This window comes from Camelus dromedarius, chromosome 28, assembly GCF_036321535.1.
Source record: "Camelus dromedarius isolate mCamDro1 chromosome 28, mCamDro1.pat, whole genome shotgun sequence".
In the NCBI taxonomy this organism is placed as follows: Eukaryota; Metazoa; Chordata; class Mammalia; order Artiodactyla; family Camelidae; genus Camelus; species Camelus dromedarius.
The window spans coordinates 27758275-27780200 of record NC_087463.1 but is presented as its reverse complement, the minus strand read 5'-3'; the positions used below and the strand labels follow the sequence as shown (position 1 = coordinate 27780200).

At 44.1% G+C, this 21926-nt stretch overlaps 1 protein-coding gene across 8 annotated transcripts; it reads right to left on the bottom strand.

The window, feature by feature from the left end:
* Positions 1-219: 219 nt before the first annotated feature.
* Positions 220-19770, bottom strand: ADNP2 (ADNP homeobox 2). Of its 8 annotated transcripts, none has more exons than XM_031441676.2 (5): positions 19637-19770; positions 15252-15372; positions 8775-8864; positions 8147-8284; positions 220-4950 (listed from the first exon to the last, which is right to left on the bottom strand). In XM_031441676.2, exons 2-5 carry the CDS (start codon positions 15357-15359, stop codon positions 1675-1677), a joined length of 3612 nt encoding a protein of 1203 aa, XP_031297536.1. In that variant the 5' UTR covers positions 15360-15372; positions 19637-19770; the 3' UTR covers positions 220-1674. The 8 variants fall into 8 exon arrangements, with proteins under 8 accessions (XP_031297536.1, XP_031297537.1, XP_031297538.1 ...); XM_031441677.2 differs by lacking the exon at positions 19637-19770 and adding an exon at positions 19027-19364; XM_031441678.2 differs by lacking the exon at positions 19637-19770 and adding an exon at positions 17783-19016.
* Between the last annotated feature and the right edge of the window lie 2156 nt (positions 19771-21926).

Genomic DNA, 21926 nt, shown 5'->3' with positions numbered 1-21926 from the left:
CTTCCAGCCATCCGACCTCTCTTTGATGGCCGGGGCCACCGTTAGACACGACAAGTCCAGCTACATCTATTTTGTGACCCTGTAATTAGTCAGCCCTTTGGGGTTATGCTTATTTTCACAATGACAATGTTTTTTAGAAAATAAACATGATTATTTCCACGTTTATATTCTTGAATCACTGTGACATTTTAACCGTTAAAAAAATTAAACAGTTCTACATGCAGTGGTATAACAAATTTTAATTCAAAATAGACATTCTGAAAACAATAGGTAAAAAAAAAAAAAAAGTGAACAAGCTCTGAATTTACAGGAGAGCACACCAACAATCACACACCAGCTTCACGACTGCCTCAGAAATGCACATTACAGCAACGACATGCAAGTGTTATATTTTAAAAGCCCATATGGTAACATTATCTTACTTCCCAGAGACGGTCCTATCTGCTGAGGAGGCTGCACAGAGGCCCTGCTCTCAGTCAAAAGCAATACGACTTAACAACTTCAGGTATAACTGGCTGGTCTCCCTTAGCGGTTCTGGTGCTTTCAGTTATTTTATACTGTGTGAAAAGGCCAAGGCTTAGGCTGTCCAAAGGACAGTAATACACTTGAGTTCCTTAGCAATATCTCATCCCACTAACCTGGACAACTGGGCTATGGGAAAGCCCACAGGAAACTGTCTAGGACACTGTCAGAGTTATTAATACACCGACCACGAGATTAGCTCTTGGTCTGGTCATTTCACCTCATCCCCTGAACACCTGTGTTTAAATTCCAGTTAGTATCCACACTCAGGGGTCAATACTTTATTCCTGAGCAACACAGTCCTTCCCTTGTACTGGTTTATGAACAGTTAGGTTAGGGGAAGAGCTTGTGTGTGTGTTTTCAGTTCTAAAGGCACTAAAGATTCATTGTTTTCTTTGAATGGAGAAAAGACTTACCACCGTATCAAAAAGAGGGGGAAAGTTTACACTGAAACGTATTTCTGCACCTACAGAATTACTTTAGTTGCAAAATGACTTTTGACTTATGAGCTTAAATACCAGACTTCAGGTCTGGTGTATTTTTAACAAATGAAAACATTTGGTTTTCTGAGTTATAATCAAAAACAGCTGTCAGGACAAACCTGAAAAGCTGTAAATCAAAATTACAATCTAATAAGCAAATACTTTACAAAGAAGAAATCAGCTTAAGTTAATGCAGTGCATCTTTAAGGAACCACACATCACAGGGGTTTATACTCACATCTCTAAACTTTTACTGTATCATTTGCTGTTAACTGAGGGAGGTTAATGTTTTAATTTGCAATTAATCAAGTATTCTGAAACAAGCTGAAACTTCCTTAAATGAAAAACAAACATATAGATTTCAGTTTTTCTCGTACGATACTGACAGTACTGGGAAAACAAGGCGTGCATGAAATATTAAAAGATTTAATTTACATGACAAAAATAACGAAAAATAATTGTTATAAAATCAAACTGCAGGAAACAACAAATTTGAAAGAACTATTCACTTCTTTATACAGAAGTCTTTCCGAGCACCTGAAATAAATCTGAAGAGCAGCATAAAGACCACTGAATTGATTAGTTCAACATACAGTGAAGAAAATAAGTTTTTTAAATCTCAATTGAAAAAACTACTAATTATCAGTACTTTAATTTCCTATTTTTTTTTTTACAAGTTTTGTGGTTCATACTCAAAGTTCAATCTGTGTTTAACATTTTTAAGTTCAGACATATCAAAGCCTAAAAGTACAGAAGGCTTGTGATTTTTTATTGCTTTCATGCAAATGTATCTTCTTTTTCCAAAGAATGAAGCCACATCAATTTTCCACACCCATAAGAGTGAGGATAACAGCTCTATTTCCTTTCTACTAGGATATGGTCTCTTGTGAAAATAATCTCTAAGAAACTGCTTTTTTTCTTCATAAGAACGGTCTTCATATTTCTTAGGGTCTAATGCTAAAATCTGAAGAGCATCGTCACTAACAAGTGGCCCCTCCGTCCGGCTTTCATTCCTCTGTCTTTTACAAGGCACAACACCCGTCCCCTTTTCTGGAGCCGGGTCTGTGGCAGCATGTGTGACAGGAGGCCTCTCCTCGCCGTCCCTCTGGTCTTCTGCCCCAAAGTGGCCATCAGGCAGCTTTCTCTTCACAGAAAAACTGGAGTCCTGGATCACCTCACCGTTGACTAAAAGCAGCTCACTGTTCTCGATGAAGCTCGGCTGGACCTGGACATCGGAGCTGCTGTCCTTCGGAGCACTCCGACAGCGCAGCAGGTGGATGGCGATGGCGGCCAGGGTCATGTTGCCCGTGTAGACCCCACAGCAGTGGATGCACTTGAACGCCGGCGACTTCAGAAGCGTGTGGACTGTGGGCGTGATGTGGTGCCTCTCCTTCAGGTGCAGCTCGTACGCTTCTGCCGTCACAAAGGTGCCAAAGCAAAAGGGGCAGGTCAGGGCCTGTCTGCCGGGCCTCCCAGAGGCGCCCTCGGTCTGGGGCCGCACCTTGATGTATACAGGCACCAGCGACTTGGAGTGTATCCCAGCCAGGACTGCCAAGTAGACTTCCCGCTCCCCCAGCTCCTCCTTGGGCAAGATGGTAATGAAGTCGAGGTGGGGGAACAGCAGGTTGCCGTTGGCATCAATATCCAGCTGAAAGCCTTTGTTACTGTAATCCACGGGCAATTTCTTCTTCCCCAGGTGCATGGTCCTACTGTGCTCCGAAAGGCCTCTGATGTCATGGAAGGTGGACGGGCAGAACAAGCAGCCCAGGCCGTGCATCAGCAGGTGGTGGATGAGCTCCTCCTCCGAGACTAAGCACTTGCAGGACAGACACCGCACCGTCTTCTCCCGCATCCACTTCAGAAATGGTGCGCACGCCGCCAGCTTCTCCGGCTCCAGTTTTTCAGCAGACTTGGACTCACTGTGCTTGTGCGCCACTTCCATGTGGACCTGGTAGACATTGGAAGGGAAGAGCTCGTTGCACACTGGGCAGGTCTTCCACTGCTTCGCCTGCTTGAGTGCCTGATTTGACTCTGACACCGATGAAGAGGCCTGAACCAACACATTCTGAGCGGCATTCACCACCACTGGCGGGGAGGGCATGCTGGCCACGGAACTGGCCATCTGTGCAGCTGTGCCCGACTGCAGCAGCTGGATGGGCATCTGGGGAGGGGCAACAGTGGCAACACCCCCAGGTGGCACAGGCAAAGTGACAGAAACCGGGGCGAGTGTGTACGTGGGAATCCCATTCACTTGTTTTCCTGTGGGTATCAGTTGTCTGAGGATGGAGCCTGATGTCAGGAAAGTGGTGTTTTGTGAAGCACCGGGTCTGACAGGCTGATTTGCAGGCAGAATGCTGGTGTTCACAGCCTGATTAAGCTGCAGGACCCCTGGCCTCACTGGCTGGCCCACAGGAAGAACCCCTGACACAACAGGCTGGCTGAGCTGAAGAACACCAGAGTTAACACCCTGGGTCACCGGGAGAACACCTGATGAGACCGTCTGGTTGGGAGGAAGGAGCCCTGGTGGGACCACCTGGCCGGCAGGGAGAACCCGCAGGGGGACTGTCTGGCCAGGAGGGAGAACCCGTGGTGGGACCGTCAGCCCAGTGGGGAGCATCCCTGATGGAGCCGTCTGGCCGATGGGGAGAACCCCCGACTGAACCATCTGGCCAGCAGGGAGGACCCCGGAAGTTGCTGCCTGTCCCGAAGGGATGACCCCAGCAGGGGTCATCTGTCCTGCAGGAAGCACTCCTGATGGGACCGTCCGACTCACAGAAATCACCCCTGGTGAGACCGCCTGAAGCACCCCAGGGGTGACAGAGGGATTGACAGGAAGGACACCAGACCCAACGGGCCTATTTACCGAAAGAACTCCAGGCCCCACTGGTCTGCTTACGGGCCCAACAGGCTGGTTGAGGGGCAAAACCCCTGGGCGGATGGTCTGGTTTATGGGAAGGACACCGGTTCCAACAGACTTATTTATGGGTCCAACTGGCTTACTCAAGGGCAACACAGGAGAGTTTGCTGCTTGACTAAGCGGGACTCCGTGGGAGAGAAAGACAGGCTGTGGCGTCGAGGGTGGCAGAGCGAGGCTGTTCTGGCCCACGGGCAGAGGACTGGAGACCAGAGTCACGTGGGACTGGGCAACGGCTGGCGGAGAGTGGGTGAGGCTTCCAGAAGCACCCGAGGCCACGGTCGCCGGCGGGGCTGCACCCTGAACTGGCTGTCCTGAGGTCTGGCTCTGACTGGCCTGCGGCAAGGCAAGGCGGAAGCACGGAGGCGTGGCCGAGGCGCCCACAGCGCTGCCGCTGGCAGGGGCAGCCGTGTGTGCAGCTGGCTTGGGCGCAATGTGCATCTGCTTCAGGAGCCCAGGCTTCTTGATGTGCTCTGAGATCACGGACCTGAGCTTGTTCTCCAAATCCCTGTGCACATCCGAGGTCAGAATGTGATACATTAAAGCATCCTGGCTGCTGGCGTTGGCACTGCATTTTTTACAGTAATATCTGTCAGAAGGGGGCATCTTCTCCGTACAAAGGGTATCGTCAGCTTTCGGTTGCTCACCCAATTCCTCAGTTCTCAGGCCAAAGTAGGAGTTAATTAAATAGTGAAAATGGGCTACCAGCACATGCTTCTTCATGCTGTAGTACAGAGTGTTTGAAAAGTTACATTTTAAACACGTAAAACTTATCACATCACTCCTAGACGATTTAGTTTCACCTAAAATATTCACTGTGTAGTTCTGGACTTTCCGAACAGGTGCATGAAACATTCTGAAGTGTCTTCCCACAACTTTGGGTTGAGAGGAAAACACACAGTTTGGGCAAGGGATCACCAGCTCTTGGTCAATTTCATCTTCGTGATAACGATGTAAATGATTTTTGAATGAAGTAAGCACTTTTGTGGAATATTTACAGAGGCTACAACAGTATGGTTTTGTTCGGTATCTCTGTTAAAAGAAAAGAAAATCAAGCATGGTTTAACAGAACTATCAGATGCCACACCTTCTACAGCTCACAAGTACGCAATTCTTTTTCTTCTAACTTGCTAGATTATTTAACGCTGTCACTCCTCAGAGAACAATGTTTTTTAAAGCCAAAATACGTTTTTCCTTAAAGGGCCAGAGAATAAATATTTTAGGGTTTGTGGACAACCAGCAGCCTCTGTGGCCACTAGCACTGTGCTTGCTGGAAGGGAAAAGCACCCACAGATAATGGGTAAACAACACTATAAATCCTAATTCAAATGTTCACGTGTCATAAAGCAGGATTTTCATTTTTTTCCTTCTCTAATGTTTAAAAATTTAACAACTGTTCTCAGAATGAAGGCTATACAAACACAGAGTTTGGTCTGAATATCGAGTTTCCTGAACTCTGTTCCCAAGCCATTCATTAAACCACAAATCGCATTACTTAGTCCTACACTTTCAATTAACTGCATCAATTAAAATAAACTCACTTAATTCTCTGGATGAGAACTTTATTTTCTCCCTTTCCCATCCCATTTCTCTTAGCTCCAATGTTGTTTTTACTCCAAATTCTAAAGCTTCTGGAATGTATCTACATATAACCAAACTTGCAAATTAAACCCATCACAGCTGTCTTTTATTTCCCAGACTCCTGGAGAAGGCAGGAGACATGGACAGTGCTCAGCACATTCAAGTGTTCAATAAACCACGTGGTAGGCAGCGAAGAAAGACGGACTGTGCCTAAACTTACTGGGAATAATCCTGAGTAAGTTTCAGGCCACAGGCTACAACTCTGACAACATAGTGTTTCGCTGTCAGGCAAACGTGGGAATTCAACAAGCTGGGGCCCAGGAACACCACGGACACAGCAGCAGGTCAACTGAGGATTAAAATCTGCCTGATTCCCAGAACTCTTGCCGGTCGGTGATGACCTGAAAGCAGAGCAGCTCTGGTCCTGGGGCAGCCTCCAGAGCCCAGAGCTGGTGCAGCAGAAAACACAGGCCCAGTTTCACAAAGGAGGGAGGCAGGCCCAGACAGGATACACGGACAGACATCTGCTCACTCTGCAACACCCCTTCCGACTGCGCCCGCCCCGGGCTGCACCCCCATGTCACTCTCCTCACACGCACACACACACGCTCCCCGCCTGTGGGTTCTGTCGCCCTTTCTCTCTCCTGGTCATGCACAGGTCACAGAAATCACCTGAGCACACTCAACAACATGCTACCACTGGCTTCTCAGCAATTAGAAATCCCAGGTTCTGGCACTTCTGGGAGGGTCTACAATAAACGTAGGGGAACAGCCAACCACCGATCATAGATTTAAAAAAAAAAATTTTTTTCACTGACTCCGACACACTTTTTAACATGTATTTTAGCATCTCTGAAATCTGGGAACAACTTACAACTGACAGTTCAATGGTACAACACAGTTTAAGGAAAGTATTGCTTTAGTTTCATTAGTGGTTCATTTTAAAATGGTGCATGTTATACTCAATGAAATACTGCATTGGAAAACCAGATCCTTAATGAAAACTACACTCAGAGAGTCAACATCACTTACTAACAACTGCATGTTACTATCTGTTAGTACTGAACAGATCTCTGTGTTAAGGAAAAGATTTTTTACCCATGACACCATAACAGAAAAAAATGATAAACTGGATTTCATCAATGTAAGAAATCTTCTTCTCTTTGAAAGGCACCGTTAAAAAGTAAAAAGACCAGGAGACAGTATTTGCAAACCACGTATCTAGTAAAGGACTTGTGTCCAGAATACATGTTGTGGACATGTTCATGTCTCAGTAAGAAAACAAGTGACCCAGTTTTTTAGAGAATGGGCACAACATCTGAGCACTGAGTACTTTAAATAAGGGACCCAAATGCCAAATAAACACACGGAAAGGTGCTCAACACCATCAGTCATTGGGGAAACACAAACAAAGCCAGAGAAGACACCACTACACGCCTATTAAAATGGAAAACAAGCAGTAAGTCCATAAACAAAAAAACCCTGACAATATTAAGCCTGGTGAGGACACAGGGCAGCCAGGACTCACATCCCTGGTGGGGAAGTGCAAGGGTGCAGCCACTCTGGAAACCAGGCTGGCAGTCTGTTGCAGAGATAAATCCGTCCTTATTTACCATCTACGACCCAGCTATCCCACATCCAGGCACGTGCCCAGAAGTGCAAGCCAAGGGTCACACAAAACCCTGTCGTGGAAGTCCTAAGACAGTGATCAGTCAGAAACAATCCTAGTGAGACGCTGGTTCCCTGTATCAGAAGAAGAAAAAATAACCAAGGAGAGAAGCAGAAAAGAAGTGGAGTCACGGTTCTGGGTGCTGGTAGAATTCCTGTCCCCCCAGCCGTCTGCCGTCTCCCCTGCAGACCAAGGCTGCATCCTCCGGTCCCACAGCCACTGGGCTCCACCACCTGACCTAGCTGAACCGTCTCCATCCCAAACCCGCAAGTCCAACACACCTTGCTTCTCCACAGCAGAAGCACACGTTTCTGCCACGGGGCCTGAAACTGTCCCGTTCATACACCCTGTCTCCCACAGACAAATTAGAGCAGGAGGGCTACCTACTGGAAGAAGAGCAGTAAGGTACTAAAACTAGCAGACAACACAGCCTCCACCACACCAGACAACAGCGAGTTTCTTTCTGAATATGGTCTCTATTTCACAACCTCAATCTCTGCTATTTCATATTGTTATTTAACATTTTATGCCAGGCTTATTCACCCCAACAAAAACATAAACTCCATGAGTAAAGGAACTCTAACTTTCACCTCTTTTTATCAACTACTCTGAAAGTTTTACCTATGTTGAAGCAGGAATTCAAAAAATGTTTCTTGATGTAAAGCACATAATTATATATTATAGTGCATATTACATTACAGGATCTTTTAAGAATTCAGATGAGAAAAATCAGTGAAGCCCAAGAAACTATTCATAAAGCCAAGGTCTTCAGAACAAGGCATATTTGAAAAGCCATCAGCTGTTCTGAGGAGAATCACTAAATCGAAGCAGTTTTAAGGAATCTCGTGTCTGTTGGTAGAGAGGGGCATGCCAGGTCAAGGAGGGTAAGAGACGCAGAACAGTGGGGCTCAGGAGGACGAGCTGACAATAGAAATGCTTTTAAATAAAATTTTAACAAAAAAACGACTGACTAGTTACAGGAATCTTCTTTAAAGTCAAAATTCCCAAGGCCAACGTATTTTGGACAAACGCAGTGGAGGCCGAAGCATGGTGGTGCAGGGAGACAGTGTCATCAAATCTGGGACCCGGCGAGTCTGATGTGATGAATGTGCTAATCTAGTGGCAGGGCGGGAGGAAAGGTTTTCCAGAAGAAAGCATTTCAGTAAGGAGAATTTGGCAGTGTGTCATATATTTTAGCTTGAATCTGCTTAAGCTTAAGATTTCAAATTATTATAAATAGCACTTGATTCAAAGACCCATACTTTTTATTTCAGTTTCTGAAAGCAGGATGTACTTCCATTGTATCAACTTAGCAACATAACATTTCTTTATACTCAGAAGAGTCATATAAACCAGAGGCCCTTCTTACATCAATTTCACTACATCAATTTACCAACTTCATGTGCAGAAAACACTCAAAGCATCAATAACCCTACATTACAAACATTTATCTTTGTTTTTCCTTCTCCTCCCCTGAACATTGACACCACACCTCCTCTCCCACTCACTCTCTGCAGCTCAAATACATATCACGTTCCTCAGAACTAAACTGACCCTTACCCCCAACTTGTGAGTAAACATGAAAATCAAAATTAAAAATTCATACCACTTTCTTTCCAGAAGGTTCCCAGAGAGAAATATCTCCCCATGATGTGTTATAAAAGTACTTCTCTCCTGGATCAAAGCCTTTAAGGTCCTTTTAAAAATAAAGAAAACAAGAGAAATCATTATGTAATTTCAGAAGACACAAATATTTAACTGGAACCTGAAGATACAGAAATATTTAACTGGAACCTGATGGGGTTACTTGGTACCTAAGAAATCTATGCAGGAAAAGCGAAATGAAAACTCAGTCCAGGGCAAACTAGGACAGAGCTCCTTCCCAGCAGCAGACCTGGGAAAACAGCTGCAACAGTCCACGCTAACATCACAGTTTTACACGAGACTCCCACAAATAACTTCTCCAAGAGAGAAACTGCAGGAGCAGAACCTATCTTCCACCAGCAGTGAGCACTGTGGAGCAGAGGGCTGGGAGGCAGGCCACAAATTGGGGGCTTTAGCTGTGGGGCTCACACAGCAGGGAGGGGCAGGAAGACAGAGAGGGAGGCAGAATGAGACCCCACAACCAGATGGAATGGGTCCAAACAGAATCCTGGTTCAGACAAAGTGAGTGTGAAAAATATTGGGGGGAGACAGGAGAAATCAGAATATGGTCTGGGTATTAGAGAAGACGAACATTTAATGACACAGAAAGATGAAGATAACTGAAAAGAGCAGGAGCAGTATGAGCTCACTGCAGAGACTTATGGTTATGGGGGAGGGAGTGGGGAGGGATGAACCGGGAGTGCGAGATGTGTGGATACTAACTACTACACATAAAACAGATAAGCAACAAGTTCATACTGCACAGCACAGGGAACAATATTCAATACCCTGCAGTAGCCTACAGTGAAAAGGAATATGGAAACGAACATATGTATGTTCATGTATGACTGACGCACTATGCTGTGTGCCAGAAATCTGCACAACATGGTAAACTGACAGCACCTCAAAAAATACAAATAAATATACGGTGCCTAGACAACTGGATTTCCACATGCAGAAGAATGAAGCTGGACCCCTGCCTCATACCACATACAAAATTAACCCCAAAACAGATCAATAATCTAAACAAAAAGAACTACAACCATAAAACTCTTAGAAGAAAACACAGATCTTCTTGACTTGGATTTGGCAACGGGTTCTTAGATATGACATAAAAAGCACTGCAAACACAAAAACAGATAAATTGGATACCATCAAAATTTTAAACTTTAGTGCATTGAAAGATATTAAGAAAGTAAAAAGAAACCTACAGAATGGGAGAAGATACCTACAAATCTAATCAGAGTTTAACATCCAGAAATATAAAAACTACAACTCAACAACAGAAAGACAAACAACCCAGTTTAAAAGTGGGCAAAAGACTTGAATATAAATCTCTAAAGACGCACGAACAGCCAATGAGCACATGAAAAGATGCTCTCCACCACAGCGGCCACAGTGGCAGGAGAAGGAGGGAAAGGAAGAGAGAGGAGAGAAAAGAGGACAGTGGAGGAAAAGAATGGGCCTGGGCACGGCTGTGGGTAAACTGGGTCCCGCAGGCCTGGCTGGTGGGAACAGACAAGGTGCAGCCACTGTGGAAACCGTTTGGTGGTTGCTCAAAAAGCTAAACAACTGCTACATGACCCAGCAATGCTCTGAGGCAAATATCCCAAAATTGAAAACAGGGGCCCAAACAGATACTTGTAAGCCAAGTTCACTACAGCATGATTCACAACAGCCACAAGGTAGAATCAGCCCAAGCGTGTCTCAGCAGACGAACTGATAAAATGTGGTATATTCGTGTAATGGAATATTATTTAGCCATAAAAAGGAACAACATTTTGACATGGGGTACAACATGGATGAACCCTGAAACCATTAATCTAAGTGAAACAAGCCAGTCACAAAAGGGCCAACATTACATGATTCCGCTCATATGAAGTATCTTTAACTAGCAAATCCGCAGAGACAGAAAGCAGAGGCTCTCAGGGGCCGAGGTGAGGGATGGGGAGTTATTACTTAATGGCGACAGTGTTCTGTTTGAGGTGATGAATATCTAGGTGCAAAACAGTATGAATGTAATTAATGCTACCAAAATGTACACTTAAAAATGCTTAAAATGGCAAATTTTGTCTATGCCCATTTTACTGTAACTAAAAAATTCTAAATACACTTGAAAGATTTAAAAGAGGATAAAACATTTCATTACTTACTTTATATCGATTATATACTGAAATAATATTTCTAACATATGAAGTTAAATACACTGAATTATTTTGGAAAAAAAAACCAAAAAACTGGGAGGCTCTTAGAAAAGACCGATGAAGGCACTGCAACCAACCAAGGCGGCTGCCCAGAGCCCTGTGCTAGGAAGGGCTGGTGCTGGGGTTTAGCCTCCATTGTAACTATATTGAAAGCGTTAATAATTTAATCTTCGAATTTGTTTTATACAGTGAAGTCTGACAGGACACTGGGGCATGTGTCAGGGGCTTTCCTGCTCATGCCCGGGACAGTGCTTCTGGGACAGATTCTGTTCCTGCTCTGTCCCCCACAGCCACCAACCTCCCCTTGCATGCTACAAGCAACCCTAGACTCTTGTCTACCACCTGCGAAAGTAACCAAGTTGTCAGGGGTCCACATTCCTTAGCTGCCCTGGTGGGAGACTGGCACAGAGTCAGGGAGAGGAAGAGGCAAGGTGCTAACCTGCCCAGCGCTGTGTTGGCAGCACACCTCAGGCCTTAAACCCACCCTGGATCCAGGTACCACAAGCATCCTGGCAGAGAGGTAGCAACCTCTTGGGAGTCACCCATCTCCTGTGGGTTGGGACAGCGGGCCTATGGGGCCTGCCCAGGGCCCCATATTTTCATTTTGTACAGAGCCCTGCAAATGATGCAGCCAGTTCTTAATTTACCTGATGAAATGTTAACTTCTTAAAAAAAATTCCTTAAGAGACTATGAGGAGTAGCAGGGTTTAGATCTATTTTTAGAAAAGGAGATAAGGTTCTTAGAAGAGCCTCTTTTCCCTAAGGTTCACTTCTCAGCCAGGCTTTTGACAAGAACTGTAGGGTCTACGATTTGAGGTCCTAACTCTTAGGATGAGTGGAATCATACACACTCTGGAAATCAGAGAAGGCAGAGTGAGTTATCCTGTGAAATCAGAAGCGCTGGGAGAGGAAACGGAAGGACCACAGACAGGTGTTCCCAGCACGGACTCTCTGTAAGCCCCCAGACTTCCAAGAAATTCCCTCTTGCTTGACTTGTTCAGTGTTGGTTTTCCTTGCCTGAAACCAAGGAACTCTAGATACTACGATGGATTAAGAATAAATGCATTTGACATGGAAAAAAGTTCTTAATATGAGATTCAGTGACAAGACAAAGCAAAGCTAGTACAGTATCTTATAGTTACATCATGTCCCATTTCCAAAAATCCGGAAAGCTATAACAAGGTTAATGATGGATATTCTGCAGTAATGGCTTAAAAACAAGTCATTTTGTTCTCTATGTTTCTGTGTATATTTTCTAATTTTTCTATAATGATTGTTACATGGCTTGAATTTTCAAAAGTTTTGCAAAATATAGGACCAACTATATATTGATAAAAACAAAAATTCCCCCACCAAAAAATTATTAAAGTTTAACCCGATACTTAATCTAACTTAATAGCTGTATGCCATTCTAATCTCTTAATTCTCCCTTGTGAAGTATGTGCGTATCTGTGTCAGTATAGTCTCAGAAAGAAAAAGTGAAGTCTTGAACAAATTCAGATCAGTAAACACATTCTCAGGCTGACTAAGACAGCAAGTTACTGAGAAATGTTCAGTTCTACGTCATGTCAAAAACACGACCCCAGGATGAAAGTTACTGACATTTCATCTAAAAATAAAACAAAACACATTTTATAACAGAATTTCATTTAAAAACTGAATTCACATTAAAGGAGACCAAAGGACATGATAACCAAAGGCAATACCTGATCCTAGACTGGGTCCACACTGACAGGAAAAACGCTATAAATGACCTAAGCTGGTAACCATCCTGCGGCAATAGAAGAGACTATTGTTATTCTTAGAAAACACACTTGAAGTATTTAGGTAATGAGGGTCATGAAATATGCAACTTATTCTTAAGTGGCTCAGGGAAAAATACACAGCACAAGCAAGAGCAGGCAAATGTTAAGTAAACGGGAGAAAATGTTAACAATTGGTAAATCTGGGTAAAGGGTGAAGGGTGTCCCCTGTACTACTTTCATTCTTGTAACTTTTCTGTGAGTTATTATTTCCAAGCAGAATAATTTTTTTTAAGCACTGAATTCACTCAGCCTGGTTTGATGGGGGTTAATCAACTGGGTTGTGGTTCTAAATTCCATGTTACTAAAACACTCTAATTCCACTGTTGAGTCCTAGCCTATCTTTAAAAACAAAAACAGTTCAAATCTCACCTCCTCCACAGAGGCTGCTTTAGCCTGCCCAGCTAGAGGTGGTCTTTCCCTCTTCCTCACGATGATGTTCCAAGTCTGTCTCAGCCCCAGCAGTGGTAATTCCCTCTCTCTGACCAGCATGAGGACACTGAGGCCCAGGGAGAAACGATCTGCCCGAGGTCACCCCACTGGCACCAGCCAGTACAAAACTGAAAGTTGCCCCCAGGACCCGAGAGTGGCAGGGTCCTCGCTTAGGGCACTGCTGCTCCTTCAGGGTGACCGCGTGCCAGGCACTATCCCAAAAGTTTCCCATACATTATCATTTGAAATTTCCTCAGTCTACACATACTGTGCTCTTAGTCTCTTATTTTTACATTCTCTACAAATAGTACTTAAACTCACATACTTATCTATTATTAACGGACTGTGGGTTTGCAATCTACCTTCTCAAACTTGTCTCCAAATAACTACCCTTGGAGGGCAGCGGGGGGAGGGCATAGCTCAGTGGTAGAGTGCGTGTTTAGCATGCATGAGGGCTTGGGCTCAAGCCCCTGCACCCCCAGCAAAAACAACAACAAATAATCACCCTGCTTCCCTCCTCGTGCGTCAACCATGACTTAAAGACAGAACTACAAGAACACTGAGGGGCCTCGGTCTTGAATACGGTTCTTGAGCATCTAAGGGTTTCCACTTCAGTATCTCCCTCATCCTATTTCCAAACAGACTTTCAGGCACAGTCTATTATTAAAATTATTTCTATATTTGGGTTTTACTTTCATTCATTCATTTAAAAAATATTTGTTAAAAAACACGTGTATTTGTTAAGCACGTACAGGTAATAGAGTAGACAACAAAACAATGTGGCCCATGCCTTCTTACATTCCAGTGAGGGACACAGATAAACAAGTAACACCAGCCTTGTGGTCGAAGCCTTGAAGAAAAACAGAGCAGGTAAGAGAACAGAAATATAGTGGAGAGGGCAGCATTTTAGAGGGAAGATCTCTCTGGGGTGGTAACATCTGAGCAAAGAACTATCTGAAGTCTTCCAGAAATTTTACTTTAGAGCAAAAATCAGTTCTGACTAATAATGAGAATCCTAGTAATTATTAATCTTTCAGTATCAGAATGCCTTTTTATAAATAGTCAATCTAGTTCAAAGTCTGAGATTTGAAAATTAAGAAACTAAACTCTTCCCAGGCCAATAATATTTTGAATCGAATTCTTCACAAGTCTGAAAAATTCAAAGCAGACACGGTCCCTATTTCGACAGTTATGCATCAAACATGCACAGAATTGTAAGTGGTTATAAAACTTCAGAGCAAACCTTATCTAACAATTTTTATTTCTCTCCTACATATGCCAGCCATATATTCTCAAGTTACAAGAAAAGATAAAATTACATGAGAACATAACTTATCAATAGTGTGACTGTGACCATAATTTTTAAACGTCTGTAAGACAGCAAGTGTTAAATGCACAAATCAGAAAAAACAAAACAAACAACCCTATCATATCAAGTACACATCCCCGTTTACTGATTACTTTAACAACACCGGGAAATTGAGTTAGGATCTTCTGCTAAAATAATATAAATAATTCAACACGGTCTCCTCAAAGATCAAAAACAAATACATTTTGCAATTAATTACTATAAAAATTCCCTCCTAAAAGTAACTTTAACAACTGGACCAGATTAAAGCATCCCATTTAAGTCAGAAAGACATGAATAAAAACAAATTCTGCAAATGGCATTATTTTGTTCTTTTTTATGGCTAAGTAGTATTCCATTGTTTAAATATACCACAACTTCTTTATCCAGTCATCTGTCGATAGATATGAAAATGAATATATGTATGTATACGCATGACTGGGACATTGTGCTGTACACCAGAAATTGACACATTGTAACTGACTGTACTTCAATTCAAAAAAAAAATTCTTCTCTCCTGCCTCATTTCAAGTGTCAGCAATTTCCTTTCTGAGGCATCTCACCCATTCTTCAAAACTCCCAGTTCAAATCTCACCAACCCAGCATCTCCAGGATTACTGTCTTCTCTTAATCTGTTACTTACGCCCTCTTACCTTCAGCAACTCCTTGCAGCTGTCAAGTCCAATATCCACAAGAATGCTTTTCACCTTTTTTCGTACCTTCCTGATGTTGTCAAGATTCTCCACAGGAATTTGAAACATTTTTGAAATTGTTCTTAAAAGGGAAGAAAACAAAACTGTAATAAGTGCATATATATATATATAATATATGTATAGACATAAAATTTTTTAAACAGGGTTGGTAAAACAGAGTAATTTTCAACAAATTATTCTGAAACAATTAGATATCCACATGCAAAAGAATTAAGTTGGACTCTTTCCTTATAACAGACATAAAAATTAACTCGAAATGGATTATACACCTCCATACACAACTAAAACTTTATAACTATTAGAACAGGCATAAATCTTCATGACCTCAGATTTGGCAATGGATTCTTAGATATGACACCAAAAAGCAATAGCAAGAAAAGAAAAAAACAGGGAAGCTGGACTTCATCAAAATGAAAAACCTATGTGGCTTCAAAGAAAAACATCCAAAAAGCGAAAAAAGAATCCACAAAATGAAAGTATTTGCAAACTGTATTTCTGATAAGAAATTCATACCCAGAATACATAAAGAACTCTTGTAAGTCAATAATCAAAAGAAATAACCTAACTTAAAAACGGGCAAAGGATCTGGATACTTCTCCAAAGACATATACAAATGGCCATTAAGCACATAAAAAGATGTTAAACAACATGAGTCACGGAGAAATACAAATCAAAACCACCATAAGATACTACTTCACAGCTATTAGCATGGCTATAACTAAAAAAAAACAAAAACAAATAAACAAGTGCTGGCAGTGATGGGGAGAAACTGGGTCTCTTACCCATTGCTGACAGCAATGTAAAATGGTACAGCAGTTTGAGAAAGTCTGGTAGGTCCTCAACAGACTAAACATGTAAGTACCATATGAACCAGAGATTCTATCCTAGACACATTAAAAACATGCATCCAAACAAAACCCTGTACAAGAATGTTCACAGCAGCATTACTCATAATAGCCAAAAAGTGGAAACAACTCAAATGTCCACCAACTGACAGAAAAATAAAACGTGGCAGAAAATAAACTTAAGTCCATGGTAACAAATAATTAAATAAATTGAAAGTTTAGTGAGGAATGGTGTATTTTACATGGTTTCCAAGCACCTCCCCACAAACTACTCATTAATAACCAAGGGGAAAAGAGTAATCCACAAAAGTCTGGCAGACAAGTTCAATTAAGAGACACTGTAATAATAACTAAGCTATAATATAACACAGTAGTAGTATAATATAACCTAACAGAGGAGCTGTCGAACCACATGATGGCATTCCTAAAAATTAAGCATAAGGTCACTTTCAAGCCCAGATTGGCTTCTTTGGCCAGACCAAGTCCAACAAAAATGTGTTTGATGTTTGATGCCCTCCAGCACTTTGCTGTCATTTCCTCCTTGAAGTTCCACTACCCTCTCCATCCTTTGGGGGTCTTTCCCCACAGCTGGCTGATAAACAGAATCATCCAAGGTTAAGACCATCAGACCATCATCCACATACATCTAAAACAAAGACGCTAAATTTGTTGCTTGCAACGAAATCTAGCCTCACACAGCAAGTGCAGATCTTATCAAAGAGATTTGAGAAGCATGGAGAAAAAGGGAATGGTGGCCTCTCGGAAGCAGGTTAGGGACTGGCTGATTGTCACAGGCTGGTTCCTGGAGGCTGCTACTAACTGGCTGACTGCAGGAGGGAGGCGCTGAAAAAGAGGCTGCCAGTGACTGGGCAAGTCTGAAAGGGCTCTGGAGTCACCAGTTTAAGGCTTGGAAGGAGGGTCAAGGAGGTTATCTTTTTGAATTCGGAGAAGAGGAGCTTTTTATTCTCAAATCTAAGTGCTCCCATTCTCTCATCATTGTTATTGTGCCCCTCCCCTAAAAAAACAAGATCCATTCTTAATTTTTTTTAAGTTTCCCTTTTTTTTTTTTTTTAACAGTTTGCAAGCTGTTTTCCAGAAGTAAAGATAACAAAAAATAAAACATAGGTAAATCACAGACATTCCATAACCTTAAAACAATTCTTTCAAGACCTTTGGTCTACTGTTGCCAATCACTTTTGGGGAAAGAAGCTGACTTTTACCATAATTTATGCATTCTAAGAGATGGAGGATTCCATACAAAAGGCCCAGTAGATTAACTAGGAAAGATACCTGTCAATGTTCTCACACTTAAGAGATCTTCTACTGATGCCATTCTCCATATACTCCCAGTACTCAGTTAAATCTGTATTTTCACCATTAGGAAACAGGATGCTAACACAGCTGCACTGATTTATCAACCTCAGTTCACAGTAAATTTCAGTGTGTGGAACTACCAAAAATTCCACTGATGTGCACAAGAAAATATTATCTCCCAAGGGGCACTTAAAGGGTTTCTTTTGTTGCTTTTTAGTATCATGATCAGTTAAGAACATTCCATTAATGTAAAAATACACTACAAAAAAGAAAGTCATTCAAGTAATAAATAATACTTTTAAAGCCACAGACCTTTCTTTTGAGTTTCAGTGAAACCTAAGTCCTACAAAGGTTTCACATGAGAAGCAACCCTGCACAGTCCTCACAAGCAAGGATTCTGGAGCTGCAAGGCCTCGGTTCACATCAGCTCCAGTTTATTAGCCGTGTGATCGTTGATAAATTACTTAATCCCGGAGCCTCAGTTCCTTCCAGTAAAACAGAGAGCACAGGGAGCCTCCTCTGTGAAGCAGCTTTGAGGATGAACAGTTTAATACAAGAAAAGCACTTAGAACATAAGACAGTGACTCTGCTATTATCTAACTCTAAAAACCTAAATGAAATGTCCCATTTATTGGAATACAGGATTTTTTAAAGCAACTTTAAAAACACATAATATTTGTATAATGCACGAAAGAAAGATTCAAGAGGGTCTGGGTTCAAACACAAAAAGGTCGCTTCCCAGACGTGTGGCCTTCAGCAGCTCACCGCCTTTCAGTCTTCTCACCTGTAACACACTGCCCTAACAGGTGAGTGCCAGTCAGAGTGGAGGCCACAGCAGAATGCTGGGGTGCAGCCCCTGGAAGTGACCATCGCCGTAAATTCACCGATAGCATATTGAAAACCTGGATTCAAACTAGAAAGGTGTCCAGGATCTCTTCAGCTTAGTATCTTGCCACACCTCTACCCTCATCTCGCACAACCGTCAATTCCTAACCCTAAATCCAGCTCCCACACCCTAACCGCTGCTCAGACGACTGAACGTGTCCCTCCCACTCCAGTTCATCCTCCAAGACAAGCAGCAGGTCCCTTCCTACATACAGATTTGTCACTTCCATGCCTGAAGACCACTGGCTCAACAAAATCTCAACTCCAACCGAAATACCAAAGTTCGTTCATAATACGACCAACTCTCCAGTAACAGTGCTAAATAAGCGCATTACTTGACTTCCAACCAAAGGCGAGCATGCACTTTCCACAACTACTTTTTACGTGGTCCTCTCCCCCAAAATGCCCGCCACAACCCCAACTGCCGCCCAGACTCCACGCCCTCCTCGGCGGGTCTAGGGTCTTCCGCCTCCGGTCTATCTGCATTGTAAATCAGCTCCGCACAGAAGAGCCCTTCAGGTCTCAAGAGGCTGCGACTACCCATTCTATTCAATTATAACGAGCTTGAAGAGTATTCAGACAAGTATCCAATTGAAATTCAAAGAAAATATACTTTAAGTACTGAATTATTTATCATTCTGCAACTGTGCACTGTAGGAACTGGTAGTTACAGTTTCTGCCGTTCTGGGGCCAATGGTTAGCAGAAACGTTGCACACAATCCGTCAACGCAGTAAGCAATGGCGAAGGAAAGTTAAAATCTTCACGTCACATCAAAAGCTCGATGATGGAAGAACAGGGGTTTGCTATCTGCTGTCCACTCCTCCGGAAAAATACCCGCCACGGGCAGAGAAGGGGGCGCTCATCCGCCCGGCCCGCGTCGCTCGGGGCGGCTCGGGGAGCAGCGCGGGGCCGCGGGCGGCCCTCCGGTCCCTGTCCCGCCCCGTCCCGTCCCCCGGCCCTCGCCCGACTGCCCTCCGCGGCCCGGCCTGCCCCGTCCCACATCGTCGCCGTCCCGCCCCGGACTCCCCTCCCGCGCCGCCCGCCCCGCCCCCGGGCCCCTTCCCCGCCCCTCCCCACCCCCGGCCCCCACGTGACGCGGAGGGACGACGGGCACCCTCGGGCCGCGAACCCCGCGCCCCGAGAACGTCGCGGGATTCGTGAGGCGGCCGCGGGGTGTGGGGTGTGGGCGGGGCGGGGCGGGGCGGGGCCGCCGACACTTGGCGGGCCGGGCCGGGCCGGGCCGGGGGCGTCGCCGCGGGCCGGGCCGGGGTCTTACCTACCTCTGGGCGCCCGCAGCGCCGCCCCGTCCCCGCCGCTCTCGCCGCGCCCGCCGGGGCCCCGCGTCCTCCCACCTCCGCCCCGCGCGGCGGGACCCCCGCTCGGCGCGCGCCCACCCCGCACGACCCCGTCCCCTCCTCCCAGCTCGGCCAGAAAGAGAAAATGGCGCTCGATTGGCCTCCGGAAGTGACGCGCGCCCTCATTTGCATGCCAGTGCAGACAGCCAATGGGGGGAGAGTGTGCATGGGACCCCTGGGCACTGCCCCACAGGTCCCCTGGGGCCCCTGACTTAAGCTGGACTGGAGACTCAGCAATGGGAATGGGGGTCCAGTGTTAGAGTCCCTACCCGACCCCCTCCTGCCACAGTGGACTGGCCTGCTAACCTCTGACCAGCATCTGTGCAAACTCTCGTGAGAGTTTGAGTAGGTGATGACGTCAATGGAGGGGGTGGAGCGAGTTGTCGCACCCCCACGTGACCAATCACGTGGATTCACCAAAGCTTTGACTTCATTTGCATGGGATGGGGTGGAGCTAGTGGCAGAACCAGAAATGGCTGACCCCGCCCACATCTCAGAGCCAATAGGAAACCAGCTATGAGGAGAATCCTGCCCCGCCATTGGAGGATAGAACTTGGACTATCAAAAGTTTGACAAGTATGCCCTTGATTGACACATCTTGAAGAACTAATTGTATAGGGTCTCCTGACTTCAAAATTATTTTCTAAAATTAATGTCACACCTTTTCTTGAGAATTCTAATTTTTTGTAAAAACTCTTAAATGGCCTAAAAGTTCACTTTTGCCCACGTTTTTTAAAATGGTGAGTCAATAATACATAGTTCTCAAAATGAATAGAAACATCAAGTAGGAGCTTTCAAAATGCCTTCTGGTCTTCATCCCTTGAGTCAAGTGCCCAAGAGGGCAGAGAAGGGCCACATCGCCCTCAGGGAGCTTGCGCTTTGATGAGAAGCCTGTTGCGTGTGTGCAAACAACGACTAATTCATCAGGTTCCTGCCCTGTTCCCGCTCCTCAGTGACTATTCCAGACCTTTTTCACTTTGTTGGAGCTGCCGGAGCAACACCTGCCCCTAATCAACTTCCTTTCCCGCAAAAGACCACGTCTCCTCTTTATTGCTGGACCCCGACAATTGGTCTCCCTTGATCTCCTCGCCCCGATGCGCGCTCCGTTTTCCTCAGCAGCCATCGTGATGTTTCTGCTTACGCTCACGGCCAGTCCCTTCTTCCTGGGGCCTTGTTTGCCCTGCCAGCCATCTGATTGTCCAGGCATCCTTCTCCAATGGTTTCAGCTTCTCTCTTTCTACTGGTACCTTCTGCTCAGGCTAGCCCAGCGACTAAAAACATAGCAGTCATTAAATAAATGTCTGAATTACTTTAAAAATTGTGTTAAACGCTGGGCTGGTGTTACTTGACCACAGGAATACAGTCATAATTGAAGTAGAGTTTGCTCCCTCTATTTATTTATGAACTGTGATTTAATTTGATAACAAATCACAACAGTAAGTATGTATCATTTTTCAAGAAATTATGGGTGTGATAAAAAGTTAAAGCCCTCCCATTGTCCTTGATCCAGACCAAGGTGCTCCAGTAAGGGCAGTGTGTCACATTCCCTCAAATCTCTCTGCTGCCTCCTCTCCTCACCCTTGTGCCATCTTGTCCCGTGATACTCACCACTCTGCAGAAGTGCCTTGGTCACCAATGACTTCCCAACTGTTTTCTAAAAAAAATTTTATTGAAGGGTAGTTGATTTACAATGTTAGTTTCAGGCATACAGCAAAGCGATTCAGTTATACATATACATACTTTTTTTTTTTCAGATTCTTTTCCATCATATATTATTACAAGAAATTGAATACAGTTCCCTGTGCCATACAGTACATCCTTATTTATTTCACACATAGTAGTATGTGTCTGTTAATCCCCAGCTCCTAATTTATTCCTCCCCTGCCCTTTACCTTTCAGTAACCATAGTTTGTTTTCTATGTTTGTGAATCTGTTTTTGGTGTGTAAATAAGATTTGTATTTTTTTTTAGATTCCACATATAAGTGATTTTATATGATATTTTTCTCTGTCTGACTTACTTCACTTAGTATGATGATCTCCAGATCCACCTATGTTGCTGTAAATGGCATTATTTCATTCTTTTTTATGACTGAGTAATATTCCTGTGTGTGTGTGTGTGTGTGTGTGTACACACCACATCTTTTTTATCCAGTCATCTGTTGACAGACATTTGGATTACTTCCATGTCTTGGCTATTGTAAATAGTGCTGCTGT

What these genes read in the sequence shown, in the direction of transcription:
- ADNP2 (XM_064480473.1), bottom strand. Translation starts at nt 18,340, where the DNA reads ATGGTCACTTCCAGGGGCTGCACCCCAGCATTCTGCTGTGGCCTCCAC. An exon ending in AACCTTCTGGAAAGAAAGTG is followed by an intron (nt 8,285 to 8,774) that starts GTATGAATTTTT and finishes CCCTGCCACTAG; the next exon opens with ATTAGCACATTCATCACATC. An exon ending in TGACTTTAAAGAAGATTCCT is followed by an intron (nt 4,951 to 8,146) that starts GTAACTAGTCAG and finishes TTCTTTTAACAG; the next exon opens with AGATACCGAACAAAACCATA.